We start from the raw sequence: 25,586 nt of genomic DNA on the forward strand, positions 1-25,586 counted from the left end.
CAAGCATGCTTTATGGCTCCTGGGCCGCCTTTGTTTCCCATAGCGAAGCACAAGCCTAGGAGACAACTCAGCTCGGAGAACCCCACTGCTGTGGGCTCTAGACCTTCGCCTTTTTTAAGGAAAACCATTGATAAGGACCAGCGAGCCTCTGCTTTGGGGGCCCGTGGAACCCTCACTATCCCAGACCTTTGTAAGGGACCCCACAAGGCGAGCATTTTATAGTGATAACTAGTGTGTCTCTTGCCTTTGGTGGCGGTGGTGCAAAATCAGTGGTGTGAAAGCTACCATTCATAAATCAAGATCAAGGCCCAGGCCTGGAGGGGGAGGGGTTGTAGCCTTCATGAACACACACTGACAAACTTGGTTTTTGCTTCAGTTGGTTTCAGATAATACCCCTCTGCCTGAGTAGAGGTTGTTTAGTTACTGGCCCTCTTTAACTAGATGTTGTTTTGATGACCATGTGATCGTAGACGCAGAGCTCTGTTGACCACGTGACGCTGTGGGAGGACGCAGAGCTCTGTTGACCACGTGACGCTGTGGGAGGACACAGAGCTCTGAGTTGTTCAGTTGGGGCTTGACTTAGTGACTGTGACCCCACGCTATTTCCTAGCCCTTTCTTCCACAACAGTTCCTGGGCCTCGGAGGGGATGCCCCAAATGCCTGACTAGTCTCTCCAACTCCAGTGGGGTACCTATCTGCTCTCCCCTGTGTGTCCCATCTCTAGAGTGTGGCTGGTAGTGAGTCCCAAAGAAAGTCCTTCTCCGACAAAACACAGGAAGAGGAGAGTGAGGATTGATGACAGGACACTGGAGCAGGAGCACTGGTCTCTGCAAAGCACCTTAGGCAGTGCGTCATATTCCTCTAACAAAACAGCCAGGGGCCTGCGACTTCCACAACCACCATTTTTTTTTTTTTTTTTTTTTTTTTTGGTCAAAGCTCATAACACCACATGTGAAATTTCCCCCTATAGAATGGGAATTAAGCCCAAAGTTGACTGCGTGCATGACACTTGAGACCACGATGACACTAACTGGCACCTCTTGCCTGGCACTGCTAGGGCTCCTGGTCCTTACAGCCTTTGACTGACCGAGGCGACTTCCCGACCTTGCTCCTTTGGGTACATTCGTGTGCCTCTCAGACACCTTTCAGTACCTGTAAACACCCAGCTTGTTAGTGCTTTGGGCCACTCTTCGCCCAGCCGCCTCAGGAGCACATCCTGGCACTACCAAAGCTAACCTGAAGGGAAGGTTCAGCCCCAGCTTGGCTCCCCCAAGTCTTACAGCGTAAGCATGGCATGCCTGTAGCGTAAGCATGGGATGCCTGTAGCGTAAGCATGGGATGCCTGTAGCGTAAGCATGGCATGCCTGTAGCGTAAGCATGGGATGCCTGTAGCGTAAGCATGGGATGCCTGTAGCGTAAGCATGGCATGCCTGTAGCGTAAGCATGACATGCCTGTAGCGGGAGGGTCTAGTCATGGCAGGCGACCAGCAGCAGTGTTAGTAGCCTTTAGCATTTGAGGCCTCTGGGGTGTCATGGGCCAACAACTCGTAGGCAAAAAAAACCCAGTCCTATCCGTGGGATCCTCACTCAGCAGCCGTGTGGCTTAAAGGAGAAACCTTTTCCACCCGCACAGAAAACCTTCAAACACTCTTTGATATTGACAGCCACAGGCTGTCACAGAATTTTCCCAGTCACCTCGATGGGTGTCATCTGTGCCTTACCCCTACCATTAAGTTCCCAGGGACTTCACAATGACACCAAGTGCTTGTTCTCTTTGTGATCTGACTTCTCAACTTTGCTCGTTTGGGTGTACATGTGTGTCCCTCAGTGAGCTTTCTGGACTAGTAAAACACTCAGAAGTTAGCATTGTGCCCTCAGTATGATAACATTGGGGGCGAGGGGGGGGGCGGAGTACGTGTCTTTTGCCTGCAGATGTGTACTCACACCGTGTATATGCATAGGTATGTGTACATGCAGTACCCTTGAGGCCAGAAGGAACCAGGTCCCTTAGAATTGGAATTACTGTTGGGAGCTAGCACGTGGGTGCTGGGAGCTCGGCCTGTGGAAGATCAGCCACGGCTCTTCTGAGCCGTCCCTCCAGCCTCAAAATGAAACGTTTTACAAGATTGACATAAGCAACGAAGCAAGGCCCTGGGCCACCATCCCATGAACAACAGTGCGGTTGTAAAGATAAACTTGGTGAAATTCCGCAAGTCCGTTGCCGTTTATGCCAGCCAACCATCAGCTGATCTCAGAGTCTGTAACTAAGGAGACACTACAAGTAGAGCATCAGGTTTAACTCAACACGAGCGCGTTCCGTACGGTCCTATAATGTCCGCCTCCCTCCTCCTGGGCACCCAGACAGCCTCTGCGTTTCTCCGCCGCTGATGAACTCAGTGACACTGGCTCTAGCTGACTGGTTTGGCCTAAAGCAAGGGAAGAACGCTGCCTGCCTCTTTGCCTGCACCAGCCTGGCATCCAAGGCTGCTGCCTGCCTGCAAGCAAGTCTAATGAGCGCTTGACTGGCATTGCATTGCTGCTGTAGCCAGCCGGTGCCTCTCCGATGGCCACACCTGGCTACTGAAAGGCCCTGTCGATGGGTGATCACTCTGCCCCAAGGGAGAGAAAGGTGCAAAAAACGTTCTCTGGAGAGACAGCAGCCCACCCCTTGTTCAAGCTTAAACCTTTTTACCTTCTCTGTATCCAGCTGCAGATGCCCGTTGCCTTTGAAAGTCTTGGGGGCCCCAGAGACGCCCTCATGGTGGGGCTCACTGCTGCGTCCCTGTTGCCCATGCAGTAATGAACTAGTCAGGGTCAGAAAACCGAATATCCACAGTGATGTGAGAGACTGTTGACACAGCTCTTGTGTGTCTGACCACGTATCTTCATGAGGCTGTGTTCAGTCTCAGGCAGTTTAACCCAAACAGCATGTCACAACACTGCTTTGAGAACCAGACCTGAGTCCAGCTGCCGACTCTATTTGGATATTGGGGAGATTTGTAAAAGCATAAAATAATGCGCTCTTTTTGTGCTTTGGAACATCTCAGTTTTTGTAGTATATGTTAACATGTAATGAATCCTTTTCATTTCTGAGTTCATAGGTTTTTTTTCATGAGAAACATTAATATGAAACCAACATTTTTATGTCATGTTTACTTATTTTCATAAGTGAATGCATGTTTTTAAGAACCGTTTTTCAGCCAGGTGGTGGTGTGGTGGCGCACACCTTTAAATCCGGAGGCAGAGGCAGGCAGATCTCTGTGAGTTCATGTCAGTCTGGTCTACAGAGTGAGTTCCAGGACAGCCAGGGCTCCATAGTGAGACCCTGTCTCAAAAACAAAACAAAACAGAAACTCATTGAATAAAAGAATGGTAAAGCAGTAAGGCAGACTGAATATTGTGAGACTTTCCAAAGCTCTGGCCAGCAGCAAATTCTCAGGAGCCCTGGGTCACGGTGAAGGCTGTGAGCATGGGGGCAGACTCAGAAGAGGACACTTCTGGTTCCCTCCCTGGCCCTTGAGTGGCCCCTCTACATTCAACTCCTGACGATTTTTTTTATTTGTTTGGTTTTTTGTTTTGTTTTGTGACAGAGTTTCTCTGTGTAGCCTTGGCTGCCCTGGTCTCGCTTTGTAGACCAAACTGGCCTCGAACTCACAGCTATCCGCCTGCCTCTGCCTCCTGAGTACTGGGATTAAAGGCGTGCGCCACCACCGCCTGGCTCAGCTCCTGACGTTTATATAATGATAGCTTTAAAAATATTTGGAGAGGTGGCTCAGTATGTAAGAGCCTGGTTTAGTGCCCTCCTTCAGCAACCACTAATTCCTATAGCTCCCCAGGCAGACATGAGCCCCAGCTCGCGGTGGAGTGTCATAGGGCCCAGTCCCTCTCAGGTCACGCGCAGGTCTCCACTACGAGTGTGTGTTCATGGTGCAAATTCCATGTCCGGTCAAGAAGACAGCACTTGGTGGTGCTCTTCAGCCTCCCTGCCTCCTCTCCTCAGTGCCCTGGGCATCTGGAGGGGCAGCGTAGTGTTAGCGCTAGCTCCTGAGCTGTCGGGTTTATAGAGATACTTTTGTTTTCACTTTGCAGCCCTGTAACAAACACCTGGGATAAATCACCTTTAAAAGACCAGGGGTTTCTTCTGGCTCATAGCCCTAAACACTTCAGCCCACCATGTGTTTGCCTGTTGCTTTTGGGTGTTGGGCGTGGAGTCACATCTGGGCAGGAAGGCCTGCACCTCGTGTGGTACCTGAGAGAGCAGCCAGCACTGGAGTCTCCGTATTTCCTTCAAGGGGCGCTCCCAGGGACCTGATTTCCTTCTGCTGGGCCTGACCTCTTAAAGGTCTTCCTTCTCCCAGAAACACCGCAGGCTCTGGGCTATACCTGCATTAACACATGGCCTCTAGGGAACACTTAATCCGAATCATAGCAAGTTTCCAGAGCAAACTGATTTCTCAGAAGAGAAAATTGGGATACATTTGAGATTCACAGTGAAACATGATATTCAGACAAATGCACTTAGATTTAAAAAAAAAAACTGGGAGAAAATGAGACAGCCACCCCTCCTCTCCCCCTGCCCCCCCCCCCTCAACTACCAAAGGACAGTGGCCAAGTCACATGATTCTCCTCTGTAGAGTAAGCAAAGCACCATCAATAGGTCCCCAGGAAAGCGGTAACAAGTGGATACATAAATGGCACTTACACTAAAGCACAGCCTGGGAAGACAAGAAATAGCAACAACGTTTCAAAAGACGGACCCAGTTCCGGGTGGCATCTTCATACTGTACTTGAGGGAAGTGAGGACTCAGGAAACACCTGGGGCTGTCTAAATCCAAAGATGCACAGAGGGAGCTTGGTCACCAGACAGTAGTTCAGCTGTATGTGGCTCTCTGCCTTTCCTCCGTCGGTGGCCCGTCACCAGCTCAGGGACGCTGTGTCTTGGCAGTCCTTGGGCTTCCAAAAACCCCCTCAGGCTCACAAAAGCATCTCAAATGTTGGTTTTTTAAAAAAAATCCCTATGTGATGTCCAAAGAAAAGTCCGTTCACCAGCACTCTCCCCCTTCCTCAGAAACATGATCCCGGTGACAGAGTTCCGGCAGTTCTCCGAGCAGCAGCCGGCCTTCCGGGTGCTGAAGCCGTGGTGGGACGTGTTCACGGATTACCTCTCCGTTGCCATGCTGATGATCGGAGTGTTTGGATGTACTTTACAGGTAAGCACCCGACCCGTGGAGGACTGAAAGCCAATCTGTGCGGCTTCAGAGCCTGGTTCTTCGGGGCTGGTGGGAAATGGCCTAGAATACATGAGAGGCTGGGTTCACTTCCCTAGCACTGTACGGGAGGAGAGACTGTGCTGGTTGTGCAGTGGGGATTGCGTGTAACTTTTTTGTTTGTTTTGGTTTTTTAGTTTTTTGTTTTTTGAGACAGGGTTTCTCTGTGTAGCCTTGGCTGCCCTGGTCTTGCTTTGTAGACCAGGCTGGCCTCGAACTCACAGCCATCCGCCTGCCTCTGCCTCTTGAGTGCTGGGATTAAAGGCGTGCACCACCATGCCCAGCTGCGTGTAACTATTAAGCAGTCTTCTCCAGCGCTATCTGGTGCTGGCAATCACTTGCTGAACTTTGCTATTGCGATGGTGCTGGGCTTAGAAGAACTCAAAGAAGCTACCTCCTCAGGTGATACTTGATACCGTCAAAAGGGGCTCCTTGCCTTCCATCGCCTCTGCGCTTTAGTGTGCGACGGCGTGCGTTCACAATGCCAGCTTCAGTTGCCAAATACAGCTTCTTGCTTTTCTTTGCCCCTTTTGCTTGAGCCTGAGTTTTCTGGGAGAATTAATACTAGTGAGATTCCAAGATGTGCTCAGTGTTTAGTTCTGAATGAAAATGTTAAGTCCGATCATCATAATGCATTCTGTATAGAAGCCATGTATCCACAGATAAGTCCAGATGTATCTTCATGCCTGTTACTGTGTCAGGCACCACACTCGAAGGACCTGGAAAGCAGACAAGACTTAATGTGATGCTGGCTCCCCGGCTTGGAAGTACCGAGGAACTCAGCTTAGCCTGGAAAATGGGAGGATGAGCTGGCCAGCTGGGGTGGGGGCTGGAACGGAGACAGAAGGTACTGGGAGAGGAGAGGACTGTAAAAGTGAGAAAGAACACAGCATCGGATCGGAAACTCTCAGACCAGGGCGTCATTAGGATGGTAGTCAGTGCAGCGCCTGTGAGCGGAGTCATCCAAGGGGAAACGGTAAGGGGAAATATTGCTTTTAAATTATCTGTATTATTAGTCTTATCAGTAGGCCCAGCTAGTGATCGGTCATGACACTGACACTTGTTATATTTTAAAATAGCCTTAGTTAATCTGGGGCAGGGCAGACATGGCAGGGTATGGTATCCCTGCCCCAATCCCATGCCATCTGCTTCTAAAACCTTCTATCAAGCTACCTCCCATTCATAATCCCAAATACTTGCTAATGTTCTTCATCTGGGCTGAATCTCTATCCATGCCTGCCATGTGTTTTCTTCCATCTAACCCATGGCGGCCTTCCTCTCCTCCCTTCTCGGGACCCTCTGGTCTCTCTTCTTCCTCTTCGTCTTTCTTCTCCATCCCAGAATATCCGCCCCCCCCCTCTCTAAGCCTGGGAACCTTAGCCACACCTATCTCATCTGCCCTGCCCAGGGGGGATGGCTTTTTTATTAATTAGCATCAAAATATATCAGACCATCCCCTAACAGGAAAAGGTGTTAGAAACAACATTGTCTTGCAGGTGAGATGGGATCTCTAAGGCCAGGGGGAAAACCAGAGGGTTCCCTGCTCAGGGAAGGTGTGGGCAGCAATGGTGGACAGCTCTCACCTAGTTCACTGACAAGGAGAGGAACTAACATCCGGGCCCTTAGAAATCCTAGTTTTGGGGGCAGGAGAGACGGCTCAGCGGTTGAGAGCGCTGGCTGCTCCCCCAGAGGATCTGAGTTCAGCTCCCAGCAACCACACAGTAGCACACAAGCATTTCTATACTGGGTTCTGATGCTCTCATCTGTCACGCAGATAGAGCACTCATACGCATAAAATAAATAAATCTTAAAAGAAAAGAAATCTTAGTTTCAGTGTTTGGACAAGTGGATGGAAGGTAGAGTCTGGGGGCCTCGTCTGGGGGTGGTTGGGACCTTAAGGAAGAGCGCCTGGGAGAAATGGGAAAAGAAACCTCCAAACAACAGCACGGTATAGAAACGAAGCCTTTTAAGGGTTGGCATTGCTGATCACCGTGCCCTCATGCCACTGTGTGTCCCGCGTCCTCCTGCACGCCTCACTCCTTCCTTGTGCCAACTCTAAGGTCGGAGCTGTTGTTTTCCTAAGAACACAGAGGTTAAGGAGAAGTTTCCCGGCAGGTAGCAAAGCTCCCAATGTAAACCCAAGCATTTTGAATCCAGAGTCCTTGTTCCTGGTCCTAATGTCACATTCGCTGCGCTTCATGTAAGTGAGAAAAATGTTTTACTCCCTAGCCTGGTGGTGAGCACTTGGAAATTGTAACCAGAAGAACCGCACCATATGCAGGAGTGCACATGCTACATGCGAGAGCAGGCACACTACATACCTGCAGCTCGCGTAGGGGCCATGCATGCTACATAAGTCCCACATGTGCAGGAGCACGTACACTACACAGTTGGGGAAAGTGAGGAAACAAGTAAAGTCAGTGAGTACATTACAAACAGGGAGGGATCGATGCAGTCCAAGACCTCCTGTGGGCTCTGAACAGACACCACCAAACCTGATGTTTTTTTGTTTGTTCTTCCACTAAATGGATCTTGGCAACCTCAGCAGACCTCTTTTTCTTTCCCTGATAAACGAGGCTTCTCTTGGGGCTGTCACTGTGTCCGAATCACCACCCTTGGTGCATGGAGGCCACTGTTAAAGTACAGGTTGCAGGAACGCAGCCGCCGAGATGCCCCCATGGTCACCCTGAAAACCAGGGACAGTCGCTCAGTGACCATTCTCACACCGCTCAGCGCGAAGTGAAATTTAAAATGTAGTCAAGCTTATTTCTAGAAATTTCCACTTTGTATTTTAGAACCACAGTCGACCTCGGGTAACCAAAACCACAGGAATTGAAATTATGGAAGAAAGGGAATTGTTAGAAAACTTAGAATGCAAGGAGAGGGCCACAGAAAAAAGACAGCTGAAATACGTAAGTGGGGGAAGGACAGCGGGAGCAGGAAGTGTGGCTTTTGGCTAAGGAGCTGAGGTAAGGCAAGAACAGGCTGGAAGGAGCATTTCAAGCTAGAGGCTAGAAGAAGGGTCCAGGGGCACGGGGTGCCGGGCCCTTCACCCCCTCATCCTCTGTTCCTCTGGAGACTGGATATAGGTAGAGTTTTAACTTCGTCGAGTGGCAGCATCGCTTAGGATGTAACTGGCCTTCATAGGATGCCCCTTTTGGGCTAGTGTCCAGTTATAAGTGAGTAGATACCATGTGAGTCTTTCTGGGTCTGGGTTACGAGGAGATTGGGATAGATGCAGAGACTTCTTATTGGGACTCTAGGTGAGAGAAGTACGGGAGAGTGGGGAAACAGAAGGATCCAGAGGGTCCTAGAAACCTACAAGAAGAACATCATGACGGGTGGATCTGGACCCAGGGGGTGGGGACAATACATGCAGTAAGCATTGAACCCCTACTCAGATCTAGCCAATGGTCAGGACATTCTCCACAGTTGTGTGGAGAGCGGGCTCTGACTCTGGCATAAACTCTGGTGCCCCATATTTGACCACTTCCCCTTGCTTTGGGAGGCCTGGTGGCACTCAGAGAAAGGATAAGCAGGCCACCAGGATGAGGCTTGATAGGCTGTGACCAGATGGTGGGGGAGGGGGTCCCCTCCTGTCACAGGCGTAGGGGAGGGGAATAGGGTGTAAGAGGGAGGGAGGGAGGAACGGGAGGATACAAGTGAGGAGGTAACAATTGAGATATGATCTGAATAAATCAGCTAAATTAAAAAAAAAAGAAAAGAAAAAAAGATGTAAATGACCACTGATTGGTGGGCTTCGTTTAAGCTGAGAGAGCAGTGATTGGCCATATGGCTGGACTTCTGTGGTTGGGGGGAGCATTTGTGTGTAAGCACGCGCCTGTGTCTGTTGGCTTCCAAGAGGCACAGACTCTGTTCCTTCATATGAGCCTGATGTGGTGGGGGTGGGGGGAAGGGGGAGAGGGAAGCACTCGGGGAGCCGTGTGGGCCACTCCTCCTACAGCAGCGAAGGTTCTCCCACAAGGGCAAAGCGGTGCGTGCAAGCGGTGCGTGCAAGCTGCCACTCTAGTCCTGTCTGTAAGGGATTCCAGAACCATGATGTTTATGTCTTCTAAGTCTGGATATGAGGTGAACCGAGAAAGCAAGCAAGGGTTCCCCCCCCAACCCCCGTGGCACGTTAAAGGTAAAGCTGGGGCCTCAGAGGCGATGGCAGCCAGGCTGTGGAGAGCTTTGTCAACTTCTGGAAGGTGACTGTGCTCAAGTGAGACAGGACCCACTTGGACCATTATGAGCAGAGGGATTTTGTGAGGTGGCATTTATGTTTTTTTTTAATCTATCTATATCTATCTATTTATTTTGGTTCTTTTGAGACAAGGTCTCACTATATAATTCTGGCTGTCCTAGAACTGGCTCTTTGAGGTTGGCCTCAAACTCACAGAGATCCACCTGCCTCCACCTCCTCAATCCTGGGAGGAAAGGTGTGTGCCACTCCACCCAGCATGAGGTGCTATTTTTGCCAAGACCACTCCAGCTGTGGGAAACCAGAGTTAGGCCAGGCAACGCGACGTGCTTACGGGCTCAGCACCCAAGAAGCAAAAGGCTCCTAAGCCCAAGGCCAAGTAGGGAGGTTCCAGACCAGCCTGAGCTACACTGTGAGAGTCTGTCTCATAATCCCAGCACCTGGCAGCGCAACACCTGGCAGCGCAGCACCTGGCAGTGCACCTTGCAGTCATCTAGATGTAACCCCAGTAGAAAGGGGGGGTGCACTTTCACATGGGAGACAGAGGGAATGAACAGTACAGACGCCGTGGAAGGGAAACCTATCACTTGCCGACTTGGAAACCCACTACAGCAATTCAGAGAGTAATCTGGTGCCTCGGACCAGGTTGGAGACAGTAGCTCTGGCTATATTTAGGGGAGCATACCAAGAGTTTCTGGGTGATTGAATGTTAAATGTGAGAGGGAAAACGATGGTATTGTTTCTCTAGGGCTTTCAGACCTGAGCAACTGAAGGGGTTTGTTTTTGAGCCTGTTGTCCTTGAGGTGTTTGTCAACCACTCAGGCTAATGTTGAGTGCTTAGGTAGCAGTGGGCACTGATCTCCAGGGGAGGGACAGAAGGGGCCTAGATAGAAGGTTTTCCCCCTTGACTCACTGTGGCAGGACCCCCTTGGTTTGGCAGGATCCTCCTTGACTGGGCAGGACCCCCCTTCCCTGGGCAGGACCTCCCTTTGCTGGGCAGGAGCCCCCTTCCCTGGGCAGGAGCCCCCTTCCCTGGGCAGGAGACCCCTTCCCTGGGCAAGAGACCCCTTCCTTGGGCAGGAGCCCCCTTCCCTGGGCGGGAAGCCCCTTCGCTGGGCAGGACCCCGTTTAGCTAGAAGTATCTCCTGCCATAAAGGAACGACAAAGCCTTTGTTTGGAAGGGGCGCTACAGGATGAGCCACATTTGCAGAGAGACTTTGTGGCTGTAGGCCACAGGAAATGGTTCCAATGGTCATGTGGGTCTTAAGGAAGGAGACAGATTAACAATGGCCACTAGCTGAAGGTGCCTGGACCAGCAGGAAGACCGCACGTCTCCTCCTGGCTCTACAGAGCTCCGACACTGGACAGGAACCACCTAGCAGTCCCCACATCCCAGAGCTGGACAGAGTGCAGAAAAAAGGGAGGACTCTGGAGTCAGGGAGAAGTAGAATTTAACTTGAGCCCCAGTAAGGACAGAGTATGTCCACCAAGGTCATGTAGTGCAGCTGTGGGTTAGCTCAGCTGGCAACGTGCTGCTCCAGTGGGCACAGTGGCCTGGCTCCATCCCACACAGTACACAAGCCAGGCCTGCAGATGCACAGTTCCCACCCCAGCCCTTGAGAAGTGGAGGCAGAAAGGTCAGAAGTTCAAGGTCATCCTTGGCTACATAACAGGAACAAGCCCAGCCTGGGCTGTAGGAGAACCTTTCCCAGTCAAAAAAAACCAGTATCCATAGTAAGGTCACTCAGGAAAGGTGTCTGAAGCGTCAGAGTGGGTGTCAAGCACACATTAAGCACACACACTTTTTTTTTTTTGGTTGCACCATTAAAATTATCCATCTACAGCACACCCCCACCCTGTCTCTCTGGGGTGGAAGCTGTAGGAGTTACCGTGAGACCACCCACCCCTGCTTTAGTGACCCACATCAGATAGGTTAGCTAGCCTAGGCTGCTTACACATGCTGTTTCACCTCTACAGCCCTCGGGAATTAATCTGCTGCCAGTGGTCTAGATGCAGAAAGTGTAGTCTGAGATGCCACGACTCCAAGAAGAGAGACCATTGTGACAAGTCACCAGGCCTGCAGGAATGACGGACCATTCACAGGCATCGACATGGCAGCCATGGCCATGTGGGGTGCAGCACACTGAAAGAGAAGGACAGCATGGCCCCAAGCCCCAGCGTCAGTGCTCTAAGATCTTGAGAACACACACAGTGCTGCTTTGCTGAGTGCACGTCACTGACTCTTGAGAATATTTTTTGTTGGTTTTTTTTGTTTTGGTTTTGGTTTTTGGTTGTTTTTTTTGTTGTTGTTTTGTTTTGTTTTGTTTTGAGACAGGGTTTCTCTGTGTAGCCTTGACTGTCCTGGACTCACTTTGTAGACCAGGATGGCCTTGAACTCACAGCGCTCCTCTTGCCTCTGCCTCCCAAGTGCTGGGATTAAAGGCGTGCGCCACCACGCCCGGCTGACTCTTGAGAGTATTCAGCATGATCCTGTAGTGGCATTTCAGTCCCTGGAGATCAGGAACTCAGAGAGAAGACAAGCAAGTGAATCTCAGATAACAGGAACGGGAAGAAATCTGTGCATGCGCAGAAGACAGTCTGATTGTTTCAGCAGCCTGCCCAGGGTCCACAGTGACAGAGCCCTGGCTGCCATCTTGAGGGTGGAGTCAGCAATGGTCAGCATCCTGCTTGTGGCACACAATGGAAGACTCCCCTTAGCCAGAGCGCTAACCAGTAGCACATAGGGAAACAACCTGGGCTAGAGTCCACATGGACTTTCTTTGCCTCCCAGAATGAGGCCTGTGGTGAGGCAAATCCTGCTTCTCAGATAAGGATTTGGAAGGACAGAAGCTGGGCTAGCTTGCCCTAAAGCTAAGAGTATAGGCAGCAACAAACTATCTCTCGGGCTCCCTCTCTCTAACCCACTGGTTCCCCGCCTTCCTAACACTGAACCCCTTTATACAGCTCCTCGTGTGGTGGTGACCCCAACCACAAAATTATGTCATTGTATCTCACAACTGTAACTTTTCTACTGTTATGAATCATAACGTAAATATCTGCTATATTATATAGGATATCTGATATGTGACTCTCAAAGGGGTCTCACCCCCAGGATAAGGCTTGTGCCTTTTACCCTGCCCTCTGCTGTAGAATATTGGGGAAGGGCTGGGGGGCACACATGTCCAGATTATAAAAGGACAGTGGAGAGGGAGGTAGATGTGAAGTTACAAAGTTCAGCCTTACAGACTCCGACTTTTTAAGGTTGCTCACTGTTGCCTGCGTAAGATAATAGCTTCTGCATTAAGGAACCAAGAAGAAAACTGCTATAAATTACTAAGGGGAATCTTTAAAGTGCCCAGGAGCCACACTGCAGGGAACATACTGTTCCTTGAGAAAGGAGTTTGAGCTCCTATTTGGACTGAGCTTCCGGAATCCTCTGCGGCGGGCTTAGGGACTGCCAGCCTCTGAGACACAAGGGGCTCTCTGTGAAGCTCACATTCCTTTCGCATCTCCACAGCAGTATTAAAATGGCTAAAATATGCTCTATGCCTTGATAGTCCCCCTGGTAAAAGGAAAGTCCAGGCATTCTTTGTGACCTTAGTTACCAAGAGAGTTAATTCCCAGGTTTGAAGACCCAGCAGGGAAGAGGTGCAGTAGTTGGCCCGTGGAGTGGCAAGGAAACACTAGCCAACAGCCCGAGGATCATGGAAACTGCTTCCTGTGAGGCCAGCCATGCTTGCTTATCTGTTTATTCCCGAAATGCACTGTTCATATAACACAGTGCAGTGCACCTTTAGGAGCACTGGGGGAGCCGGGCGTGGCCAGCACTCGGGAGGCAGAGGCAGGCGGATCACTGTGAGTTCGAGGCCAGCCTGGTCTATCTACAAAGTGAGTCCAGGGCAGCCAAGGCTACACAGAGAAAATCTTGTCTTGAAAGAACAAAAACAAAAAACCAACCAACCAAACAACCAAACAAAAGAGCACTGCGGGGGGAAGTCATTATCAAAAAAAGGGGTACTGGCTAGGCCCCTTCTTGCCCCCAGAATGCAAAAGTTGGAGTCAAGCCCCTCAAATGTTACCCATCTGACCAATATTTATTCATTTCAAAGCAAGCAGTGGTTTTCAAAACTACAGCAGCAGAAAGGCCTGTGTAAAGAGCATTCCTTACGTGACAGCAGTCCACAGAAGAAACAAGTACCAATTCTTCATTAGCCAAGAGGGCCTAGGAGTGTGTGTATCCTATTTCTGTAAGTCATGGCCCCCTCAAGGACCCACAGTGTAAACATCCAACTTTGTGCTATAAACAGCTCTATTCAAAACCTCAACACACTCTGTAAAAGAGACCAAACCCTGAAAGGTCAACACGTTACTTCCTGGAAAAAAAATCAGATTGTTTTAGATTTCTGCTCCGTGACTTTAGGTTATCTTATTATAAGCAAATCCACAACAGCCTGCAGGCAGCCTGATACAAACACAGAGTGAGCAGTTAGGGACCAGAGGCAGGAATTGGGGGTGCCAGTCCCTGGGAGCCCCCGGGGACCTGCCCTGTGATTGTTACACAGCAAAGATATTTCCTGCTTTCTGAGTTGGGTGGGAGCCACAAAAGAATTATTTCAATGGCTTAAAAGACGGGAAAAAAAAGAAATGTTCCGGTGTGTTTAAGCTAAGCCCTGGGGCAAACTGGCCAGCAGGTTCATGCATAAACCTGCACAGCTGAGCTTATTGGGGGTTTCCAGTGTGTGTGTGGAAGTTCTTCTCTGTACAGCCACGGCAGATGGCTTTCCGTGAAAAACCTCACAGGCAGCTCACAGAAAGTCCAGGCAGGAACAATCACCAGCTTCAGTGGTACCGGAGGGCTCCGTCGGCAGGCACGGCCTGCTCTGAATTTCTCTTCTGCTGCAGGGGGAGCCCAGAGGTCCTTGCCCGACCTCAGTTTAAGGGGAAATCTACTATGCCAGGGGAGTAGCAGAGGGACCAATGAGCAGGTTTAAATAAGACCTCAGTTGGGCCTGGGGGAATCATACTTTAGTACCTGGGCACGTAGAGCACCATAAACTTGACACTATCCTGGGCTACATCCAGGCTAGCCTGGGCTACTGAGACCCAATTTTCTTTCTTGCTTTTTTTTTTTAAAGATTTATTTATTTATTATTTTGTATACAGTGTTCTGTCTGCTTGTATACCTGCATCAGATTACATTATAGGTGGTTGTGAGCCACCATGTGGTTGCTGGGAATTGAACTCAGGACTTTTGGAAGACCAGCCAGTGCTCTTAACCTCTGAACCATCTCTCCAGCTCCCTGAGGCCCAATTTTCAAGAAAGCAGAAAACAAAGAGACAAAGGCTTCATCTAAGTTTCTCTGTGCCCACATGGATGTCACCGTTCTACTTGGGACTCTGGGAGGTGTTAAGTTAGAAATCACTCAGCTATGAAAAGAACACCGAAGGGTCTTCTCATCTGCGGCGGCTGGGGAACGGTGAAGGCGGCATGACCCTCAAGCCCCGTGCTACCCCACTACGGAGAGCTGTCTGCACTAGGGCCCCTTCATTGCTGTGTTTTAGTCAAGCACTTGTTCCTTGCAGGGACTTTGCTTCTCATGTTCCTTCGCCATGACAATTGAAGGTGCAGTGACCTCCTGCCACCAAGAATAACTTATGAGTTACCTTTCACCCCACTCTCCTGAATTTGGCAAAAGGCAGGAGTCCCGGTGCTGTTCTCAGACCCTGACCACCGTCTATTTGCCCGGTCAGCGAGTGGGGACGCTTCCCTGTACCCCACCCATGGTCGTGGCTTGAAACTATTTTGCTGCCCGTCTTTCCCCTCCCTCTAGTCACAAAGGGTTAATAGAGCACCGTGCTCTCCTCTGTGTGAGGCCAAGGAGCTCGAGCACATGTTTAGTCTGTGATGCTGTTCATGTGTGTATAAGTCCCTCCAAACCTCTAGAGATCACGATCAGCTGCGTGTGGTAGGCCTGGCAGCCCAGCACCTCGGAGGCAGAGACAGAAGGAACGGTGCAAGCTAGAAGCAAGTCTGGGGCAGTGAGTTTGAGGCCAGCCGGGAATGGATAGCAAAATAAAAGTAAGATGGGGGATGGGGAGAGCAGTTATTTACTATAACATCGGAGGGGCCGACTTATTTATTTCTCCTCAAGGTGGTGTCTGAGACCCCTCTGTCTCCTCACATTAGACCTGCTCTTCCTCTTCTCCATGACTTTGCTCCTCCCTGTTTCCTCTACCCCCCACCTCCACCCGCCCCCAGAACACTAGCGACTCCTGTACCCCTGCAGGAATCTGAGGCCCTGTGCTGACCGAGGCTAAAGAGGAAGCACATTTTAATTGTCAGCTGGGAATTTTCTAGCTTGCTACTGGAGCCTTTCCTTTCATGCAACGCGTGCTTCTTCCTCTTAAGCTAAGTTTCCTTTGCAAAATCACGTGTTTTTGTTACATGCATTTTAAAAATCCCTGTCACGTGATCCATGGCATCATGGTGTCATGTGGACTAAGGAGAACGTTTGGGTCCCTGTTCTTTGTCAAGGGTAAAGGCAGTTCATACGTCATCCTGGGGGCCAGGAACTCACTACATATAATATGTAAATATGAGTCGGACATGGCCGAGCACACCTGTAATCCCAGCCTCAGTGAGCTGGGATCTCAGCACTTAGCGAGCTGAGGCAGGGGGATGAGGATTTCAAGAGCAGCCTTGGCTACAGAGACAGCTCAGGGCCAACCTGGGTTACATGAGAACCTGTCTCAGAAACAGGATAAGTGACTATGCTTATTAATTAGTTAATTAAATGCTTACTGCTAGAAAGATACATACCAACTAAAAAGCTTAAAAGGAAAAAAAAACCAGCACCATTGAAAAGCACAGGAGAAATCAGTGGCCTAGGAAATAAGCCAACTGCCAATAGACACGACCTTCGCAGGAAACATTTAGGTATTCAATAAGTAACCTTAAAGATAATTAAAACAAATAGAAACATGTTACACATTTTAGGTGACACCACACCCAGTCCCCAAAAATTATTTTACAGATCCAAAACAATACTAATAAAATACTGGTAGTATTTTTTTTAGAAACTTTATAAACTTTCCCCCAATTTTAAATGAAGAGCGGTTATTTATTATGATAATGGGAAAGAATGGTTTGAGGGATTAAAAAGACAGAGGGGGAGCGGTGGGGTGGAAGACTGTGTTTATGTATTTTCTACCCACCTTCTTCACCCTCCAGCTCTTCCTGCGTTCCTTCCCACGCCTCAGACCCGTGGCCTGTACTTCTTTGTTGTGACACACACACGCATGCACGCACGCATGCATGCACACACATGTAACTTCCACTTGCTGAACCCATTTAGTGATGCTCACAGGTATAAGCCCTGAATTTTAGCGTGTGAGTATATAACCTGTAGTAGCCACAGCTACTGGAAATGTAAAGTGGGACCATGGCAGGGAGCTCTGGAGAGGGATGGATGCCAGGATGCTGGTTTTCTTGTTCTACCATTACCCAGAAGTTGCCTGATATATCTCCAGAAGACTTTATCTGCAATGCATAGGTTCTAGAGCAATATAGTGACTTGGGCTTGTTTTCTTGGGTTGGATGTTATGGGCTGACCTGAGTCTCAAAACCTTCATCTCTTTTCATGGGAGAATGTTCTTTTTATTCTAAGCAAGTTTTGGTTTGGTTTCGGGTTTTTTTGTTTGTTTGTTTTTTAGTTTTTGGAGTCAGGGTTTCTTTCTGTAGCCCTGGCTGTCCTGAACTTGCTTTGTAGACCCGGCTGGCCTCAAAGTCACAGAGATCCACTGGCCTCTGCCTCCCCTAAACAAGTTTGTAAGGAATATTTTACTCATGTTTATGTATATGTGTATGTACATGTGTGTGATGTCTCCAAGGAGGCCAGAAGAGAAAGCAGATGCCCTGGCGCTGTAGTTGCAGGTGTCTGTGAACTGCCTGACCTGGGTGCTGGGAGCCAGACTCAGGTCTTCGGGAAGAGCAGCCAGCACTCTTAGCTCCGGAGCCAACTTCTCAGTCTTTATTCTTGAGTGCTTGCTTTCATCCCCTGGCTTTTGAACATAGGTCGTCTTTCGAGGCTTTGTATTTTTCTGAAATAATGGTGGCGCCTTTGTGACAGGGGTTTGGTCTTACTCTGGAAGGCTGCGGTCTTGCACCGGTCGCTTCTTTCTACAGAGTAAGCTTGTCAGAGCTGGAAGAGAGTTTAGGAGATGTTTAGTGAAGGCCTAAGCGAGATCATTTATCCTCGACAACGCAGTTCCTTTTCTTTGAGACTGTCTGGGGATAGAAGAGCCCTGTGCTGTGAAACTTGCGCTCTTAAAATACAGATACATTAGTGCACATTTGTGGAATGTTGACTGAGTTCCCAGGACTCTGGTAGGAATTATGGGGAATACAGAATAATTTAAGACTCCATCTCTGCCCCCAAGAGGTTGTATGTAAGAGTTACAGAGACAGAAAAACACATTGTTTACTCATCCTGTCACTTTACTCTGTAGCTACAGGCACCATGCTAGGCTCTGACTACTTCAAACGTAGTTTGGCTCCTAAAGATATTCAAACTGTGTCAAACTTGGAATTCGTGTGTGTACTCATAATACTATATAATTTCTACAGTGGGTACCTATAAATAAATTTCAGTGACTACAACAGAGACAAAAGAATAAGTCTACTTTGAAAATCAAAGCCCTTAATGTTTTATGCAAGGCTAGAAAAATATAGGAATAAATTACATTTCTGAATAAAGTGTTAACAAGGTATTCCAAAAGCCAGGATTTGTAGGACATAAATGTTCACACAGATAATTTTAGTAAATAAGGACTTAAGAAAGGAAGCAAGGAGGGAGGGAGGAAGAAGATAGGTGGGTGGATAGACAAACGGATGGAGACAGACAGACAATCAGACACTCCCTGATTAAAAGAATAAAGGCAGGCAGGCGGATCGCTGTGAGTTCGAGGCCAGCCTGGTCTACAAGTGAGTGCATGACAGGCAAGGCTGCACAGAGAAACCCTGTCTCGGAAAAAAAAGAATAAAGGCCTGAAGTATTAAGAGATCCTTTCCGCGTGCCACAAGCTGAGGCATTCGCTTTCTAGGGAGCTCAGGATGCTGGCACTGTTTGAGCTCTGCTATTAAAGCAGTGTCCTCAAAAGCTGGGGAGTTCTCTGTTGACACCCAAAGCTGGAGCCCCGGAACTTGCTGTGGTGTTGAGTGTTACAATGTAGTGTTTTACATTGTTCTTAGAAAATGCTTTCTGCCTACAAGGCTGGGTGGTGCATTCTTTTCTGAAACACCATGGACACGCATATTTTTAGTTTCTGCAACCCCCTCAACCCCAAATAATTTGCCTAGCTAAGCAGGTTATCAGCCACGTCAGCATTTTGTTTTGTAAGAAACCACAAGTGTTCACTAGAAATACAAAATGTGAGTATTTTTATAGCTCTAGCTAGAAAGGTCAGTTTCAAGTGAAAAATTAAAGCTTTCCTCAAAACTTCCAGCAGAATATGCAGTCTGGGCGTGCTCTTGACAGGACTTGAGGTGAATTTTCCCCGTGTTAGTGCTAGTGGAGGCCCAAGGTTGGCACCAAGTATCCTCTTCCTCCTCTTCCTTCCTTCCTTTCTCTTCTCTCCCTCCTCCTCCTTTTTGAGACAGGGTCTCTCTGTGTAGCCTTGGCTGTCCTGGACTAGACCAGGCTGGCCTCGAACTCACAGCGATCTGCCTGCCTCTGCCTCCCGAGTGCTGGGATTAAAGGCGTGCGCCACGGCGCCCAGCCAGGTGTCTTCTTCAATCACTTCTTCACATTAGTTTTTTTTTTTTTTTCTTTTTCTTTTTGCTGTTGTTGTTGTTTTGGGTTTTTTGTTTTGTTTTGTTTTGGTTGTTTGAGACAATGTCTATGTAGCTGTGGATGTTCTGGAACTAGCTGTTTACCCCAGGCTGGCCTTGAACTCCAGAGAGCCGTGTGCGCCTGCCTCCTGGTGCTGGAGCTACAGCCTGGTGCCGCCACGTCCAGCTTCTGTAAGGGTTCTGGAGATCCGAACTTAGGTCCTCGCGCTAGCGCTCTACCCACGTAGCCCATGCCCAGCCCACACTTTAGTTTTGTTCTGAAAATTAATTACAGTATAATTGGAATATGTTTCACCTAGCCTCTTTAGCCATAGATTTCAAAGGACCTCCACTTCACTTGGGACATTCCGTGGGACTGAAGTGTGAGCCCTTACGTAAACCGCACAGAGACTGAGAGAGACCCAAGGCCAAATACCCACTTGCTCCTCTGGGCAGGTGCCCGATGACGATACTTGGCGTGTGGGAATTATTGCAGAAGATGTGCAGGCATGGAGGGAAAGCTAGGCACAGAAACCATTCAACTGATGCTAAGGCTGGGGCCCCTGCCCTCAGTATCAACAGTCTGGTGACCTGGGCACACCTCAGACCTCACCAGGTCTTTCTCTCCTGTAAAAATCATCTCAGAAGTGGGGGAGTGGGCTGTTTGGCCTCTTTGTTTGGCATTATGATCTGTCATGCTCAGTGTAAAATAACAACAACAACAACAACAACAATAATTAAACAAAGCAGGGACGAGGAAGAGCTGGGTAAACTAGCAAGGAAATGGACAGGGAGAATAGGAGAGAGAGCAGAGAGAGGCAGGTGCTCCCATCAGGGCTGTTGTCCTCCCAGGTCATCACAGGCCACTTTCACCCTAAGCCAGAAGCACTCCTGCTGCTGTTACATCCGCTCTGAGAAAGGAGAAGCTTCAGAGTGACTCCTGTGTGGAGGGTGTGGCTCAGTGCTAGTGTGTGCTGCTGCCTCCCACGCTGTAGAGCATGGTGCTGGTGTGTGCTGCTGCCTCCCACGCTGTAGAGCATGGTGCTGGTGTGTGCTGCCGCCTCCCACGCTGTAGTGCTCGGTGCTAGTGTGTGCTGCTGCCTCCCACGCTGTAGAACATGGTGCTGGTGTGTGCTGCCGCCTCCCACGCTGTAGAGCATGGTGCTGGTGTGTGCTGCCGCCTCCCACGCTGTAGAACATGGTGCTAGTGTGTGCTGCCGCCTCCCACGCTGTAGAACATGGTGCTAGTGTGTGCTGCTGCCTCCCACGCTGTAGAACATGGTGCTAGTGTGTGCTGCTGCCTCCCATGCTGTAGAACATGGTGCTAGTGTGTGCTGCTGCCTCCCACGCTGTAGAACATGGTGCTAGTGTGTGCTGCCGCCTCCCACGCTGTAGAGCATGGTGCTGGTGTGTGCTGCCGCCTCCCACGCTGTAGAGCATGGTGCTGGTGTGTGCTGCCGCCTCCCACGCTGTAGTGCATGGTGCTGGTGTGTGCTGCTGCCTCCCACGCTGTAGTGCATGGTGCTGGTGTGTGCTGCGGCTTCCCACACTGTAGAATGGAATCCTTACTAATTTGGATGTTTCTAGTATTGAGTTTTTTGTGTGGCTGATACATCTGGGTAAGCCAGAAGATTGGTGGTTTTTTTTGTTTTTTGTTTTTTGTTTTTTGTTTTTTTTAAACATTTCTAGCTGCTGTGGTTGCTCTGCAGCTCACACTCATCAGCAACCCACAGTTGCTGAGTAAGATGTCAGTCAGTCAGCTTTTGCACAACACTTCAGAAATAGTTTTTCCTGTATTGTTTCAGGGGCATAATTATAGGTAAATATTTCAAACTTATCACAGAAATAAGCTGTCACGTACAGTGTATATTCCTAATGTTTATCCATAGGTTTTTAAATAGCTACTGGATTTTCCTGGGTGTTTTTAACTTCAAAATAGATGCGTCCTATTGAAGTCTTACATTTCTATGGATCTGATAATTTACTGATCTACTTGGAAAACGCCACCAGTCCCTCTAATTCCTGTGCCCCACCCCCTCAGTTTTTAATCTAACTCCTTGTCAGATGTGGAGCTGTATTCTTCCACAGAAGGAAGCAGGCAATAACAGTGTAACCAAAACACAGGAAATGGACCCATCCCAGGTGTCTGGAAAGTGTCCGGCCAACCAGGAGTTAATGGTATTAAATGATAAAGGTAGACACTGTCGCCCCGTCCTCTCAGAAACGTTGCTATCGGAGCCTGTGGTGATGGGAGAACTGTGGTTATGGAGCCAAGTATCAAAACACAGAGACATCTTAATGTGACGCCTCCCGACTCTGGCACTCTGGATCTTCAGCAGGCTGCACTTAGCTCTGGCAGTTTGGAAAATGTGCATAAGAAACTGTTTCTTCTCAGGAGAAGGTAGCTAGCTGTCAGATGCTTCCAGTAGTTAATGGCATCCGGTTTTAGGGATTCGTGTACTGCTGGGACTTGTCGTCCTTGGGGGAAGACAGCGTCTATTCATCTGGTGCTCACGGCGTTCCTAACGTGAGATCAAGCCATGGGGTTCAAGCGGGGGCGCCTCACTCTGAGGGGCGTAGAGTGTTTAGGCGTTCACTCGGTCTGTGCTATAATGACATGGGATTCATGCCGTCCGTCATGGTGCCATTTCGTATTCCTCAAACGAAGAACTTTCTGTTGATTCATATTCGCAAGATTTGCCCAAGTCTGGTTTCTGTGAAATGCACAGAATGCATACCATTGTTATCTTCTACCGCTGAAAAAGTTCACACACGCACGATACGTATGGGCATTGTCTTCTCCACACTGAGAAAGATGCGGGTTTGTGTGCAGTCCTTCCTGAACCTCTCGCTTTCCATCCTCAGGGACCAGCTACTGACCTGATCAGCGTGGCTCCCTCACTTGTAACCAATGCTGTGTGATGCTGATAACGGGGAGGCTGGGGGGCGGGGTGGGAGGTGGGAGGCGGGAGGTAATGCTGGAAACTCTGTGGGGGGTGGGGGGGGAGGCAGGAAGCAATGCTGGCAACTCTGTGTCTGGGGAGGGGGGCGAAGCTGGAAACTCTGTGGGGGGTCGGGGGGAGGCAGGAGGTAATGCTGGCAACTCTGTGTCTGGGGAGGGGGGGCTGGCTACTCTGTGTCTGGGGCGGGGAGGTGGGAGGTAATGCTGGCAACTCTGTGGGGGGGGGGGCGGCGGGAAAGCTGGCAACTCTGTGTCTTTGTTCTTCCTCTGCTTTGGTTCTCACCTATACAATTTCATCGCTGTACACATTACTTCCTGACAATCTTCTAAGTTTTGAGCATCTTCACTAAAAAGGCACAATCCAGACAACAGAGCATTTATTTCTAAGGCCTGGGGGAGAGGGGCACTTGGCCTTGTTTCTTCTTACAACTAATAAAGACAAACTTTTTCCTCATTTTCCTCAGTTCTTGTGTGTGTGTGTGTGTGTGTGTGTGTGTGTGTGTTTCAAAATACACACTCAGGAGCTCATGCACGGGAATAATAGGAGCCCTGACACGGCACCACAGTGGTAGCTAGTACTCATATTTATTAAATAACCAGTTAAACTTTCACAATTTGCTTGAGACTTTTTTCCCTCTTTTGGCTCTGTGGGTCTAAACTTTCTCCACGTACTTTGTGCTGTTCCCTAACCACTCTGTAAGTTTTAAACACCATGGCTTAGAGGGACTCTAGACAACAGGCTACTATCCAGTACTGTCAGGAAGAATCTGAGCGAGCTGAGAAAACTCTTAGACCTGAGTGACAGAAGCCAGCCAACCTGAAAAGGCTACAAGCTGTCCGATTCAACTGTGGAACATTCTGGAGAAGTCAAAACTGTAAGGATGATAGAAATATCAGTGTTTGAGGCAGGGGCAGCGTTCTGGGAGGGACAGCAATGGACAGACGAGCTGTACCGAGAGACTGCCCTGCAGGATGTCACAGCAATGACTGTGTGTCATAGAGCTGTCCAGACCCATAGGTACAGAAGACCAGGCGAGCCACCAAGTAACTGTGGACTTAGGGCAACAGTGGCATCTTGTATAGGTCCATCTTATCCATTGTAGCACCATTAGGGGTGCTGGTAAAAGGACTCAGCATGCATCTATGAACGGGAGGCTCATGGGATGTCTCTGCACCTTCCTTCTATTTTGTTGTCAATCTAAAGCTTCTCTTAAAAAGAAAGAAAGAAAGGAAGGAAGGAAGGAAGGAAGAAGAAAAGAAAGTCATTTAAATAACAGGGGGAAATATATGCGCACACAGCAGGCCGGAAGTGAGGGTGAGGGCACGGCTCTTTTTGCTTTCCCATTTCCCCTGGAAACAAAGACCTTGTTTGTCCTGGTGACAGTGATGCAGCGAGTGTGGGTCTCATGGATGTCTGTTTTTGTGCTCTGGGGTAATTACCCCCAGATATGCAGGGCTGGGCTGGGAAGACGGCAGGCTCACGGGTAAGACGATTGCAGAGCCTCCCAAAGTGTTCGTTCCTTCAGCATCATCTGCCCTGACTTTTTCAGTTCCTTCTCATTCTCTGAAAGGTTTTATGATACTTAAGACATTTTCAGTAACCTCGGAACAAAGTCAGCATTTTCTGAGCTAATGCTTCCGCCCTGAGAAGAAGACAGGTGCCAGTTGGCCTTGGTTCTTTTTCCCCTGGGATCTGGCCTCCGGGAGACGGAACTTAAGTTTGCATGTTGATACTTCAGTGGCTTTAAGAACCACTTCCCTCCCGTTTTATCCCTTTGCCCGGGAGAAGTGAGTAAAGACTGACCATCCATCTTCCCGGTGTCTTTCTCTCTTTGACCCAGTGCAGCCTTTTGTTCCTGTCCCTGGAACCTACACAGCTCTAACCTTCCATTCCCCAATGCCCTATCCAAGTCTAGAAACGTCAAGACCCAATGTAGTCGGGCCTCCTCCTGGAGCCTCCTACTGCACTTCCTGTGCCGCCCTGTGGAGGGCGTTCTGCCTCACTTGTACTCTTGCTGACTTTTCGACGGTCGTGTCTATCTGTAGCGGGACTGCAGGGCAAGCATTGCTCATGCTGTTGTGCTTTTCCGTGTCACAGCCATAGAGCAGATACCTGGTACCCTTTAGATGATAAAGGCCGCTTCCTGGTGTCTCTGGACAAGCCATGGGGAATACAACTTGGGATGTATTTCCCGCTGCGCCCTAAGATGACAGGAGTAATTTGACTTGTTGTCTGACTTGGGGCACCTCTGGTTATCAGTGTTGTGGGATGTAGCATGTAGTACCAGCTATATGCATCTCTGCTAAGTGAGTGGAGGTTGACAGAGACAGTTCCAACAGAGATGTGTATTTAATATAAAGGTTGTCAAGACATTAGCATTATGAGGAATCTCTGTTGCTTGGCTACTGCCAAAATAAACTTACACCCCACCAAGTCACCTCTTCCCTTAAAAGACTGAATATCTTTGGTGTAGTCCACCTGATTTTTTTTTCTTTTTTTTTTTTTGGTGTGTGTCTGTTCTACCAGTTTGGATCAAATCTACCATAGGTGCACTGGAATTGTAGCTCAGTTGGTAGAGCCTTTGCCTAGCATGCACAAAGCCCTGGGTTCAATCCCTAGCATCTCCCAAAGCAAGTATGGTGGTCCGTGCCTCAGCACTTGGAAGGTAGAGACAAGAGGATCATGAGTTCGAGGTCACCCTCAGCTACTTAGCAAGTCCAGGGCCATGTATCTGTGATGCGTGAGACCCCTTCTTAAAAGAAAAACCTACTCAGTGCAGCGGTCAATGCAGAGACTCCCAGCTTGGCAGACCGCTGAGAATGTGTGACTGAATGCTCATCCTAAATGAGGCATCTGACCAATGGCTTGTGGACTGGCAAAGAAGAAAGTGCAGAAAGAATGTAAGACTCACAGGATAAGGAGGTGGGCCGTGAGATGCTGTCTTCCAGCCATGACATGCTCGGTGTAGTCATAAACTCAAAGTAGCTGTGATGGCCTGCATAAGAAAGAGGCAGCCAGTCAGAGTCCCAGTGTACATGGCAGCCGGAGCCAGCCAGTCAGAGTCCCGGTGTGCATGGCAGCCGGGGCCAGCCAGTCAGAGTCTCAGTGTGCATGGCAGCCAGGCCATGAAGCCCCTTACCTAGCTGAGCAGCTTTTGGCAGCTGGAGTCCACTTAAGGAGGAGGAGTCCTTTTCCTAAAGGGTTGACATTGGGTTGTCCACACTCCAGTGAGTGTCTCCGTACCTATACATTCAGTCATCAGAAATTGGACCCAGTGTGTTATTTAGAATAATAACATAACCATCTTCTGAGAGGCTTCATCCGGC

The 25,586-nt window shown here is 49.2% G+C and overlaps 1 protein-coding gene across 2 annotated transcripts in view; it reads left to right on the plus strand.

The window, feature by feature from the left end:
* Positions 1-25,586, plus strand: part of LRRC8C (leucine rich repeat containing 8 VRAC subunit C) — a 77,287-nt gene that overhangs the window by 43,872 nt on the left and 7,829 nt on the right. For both annotated transcript variants that reach the window (XM_084759775.1, XM_084759774.1), the window contains one exon: positions 5,069-5,210. In XM_084759775.1, the coding sequence (XP_084615901.1) occupies positions 5,073-5,210 (138 nt within the window). In that variant the 5' untranslated portion in view covers positions 5,069-5,072. The remainder of the gene's footprint in view (positions 1-5,068; positions 5,211-25,586) is intronic.

The sequence above is a fragment of the Acomys minous genome, assembly GCF_964271855.1.
Source record: "Acomys minous genome assembly, chromosome: 15".
Classification (NCBI taxonomy): Eukaryota; Metazoa; Chordata; class Mammalia; order Rodentia; family Muridae; genus Acomys; species Acomys minous.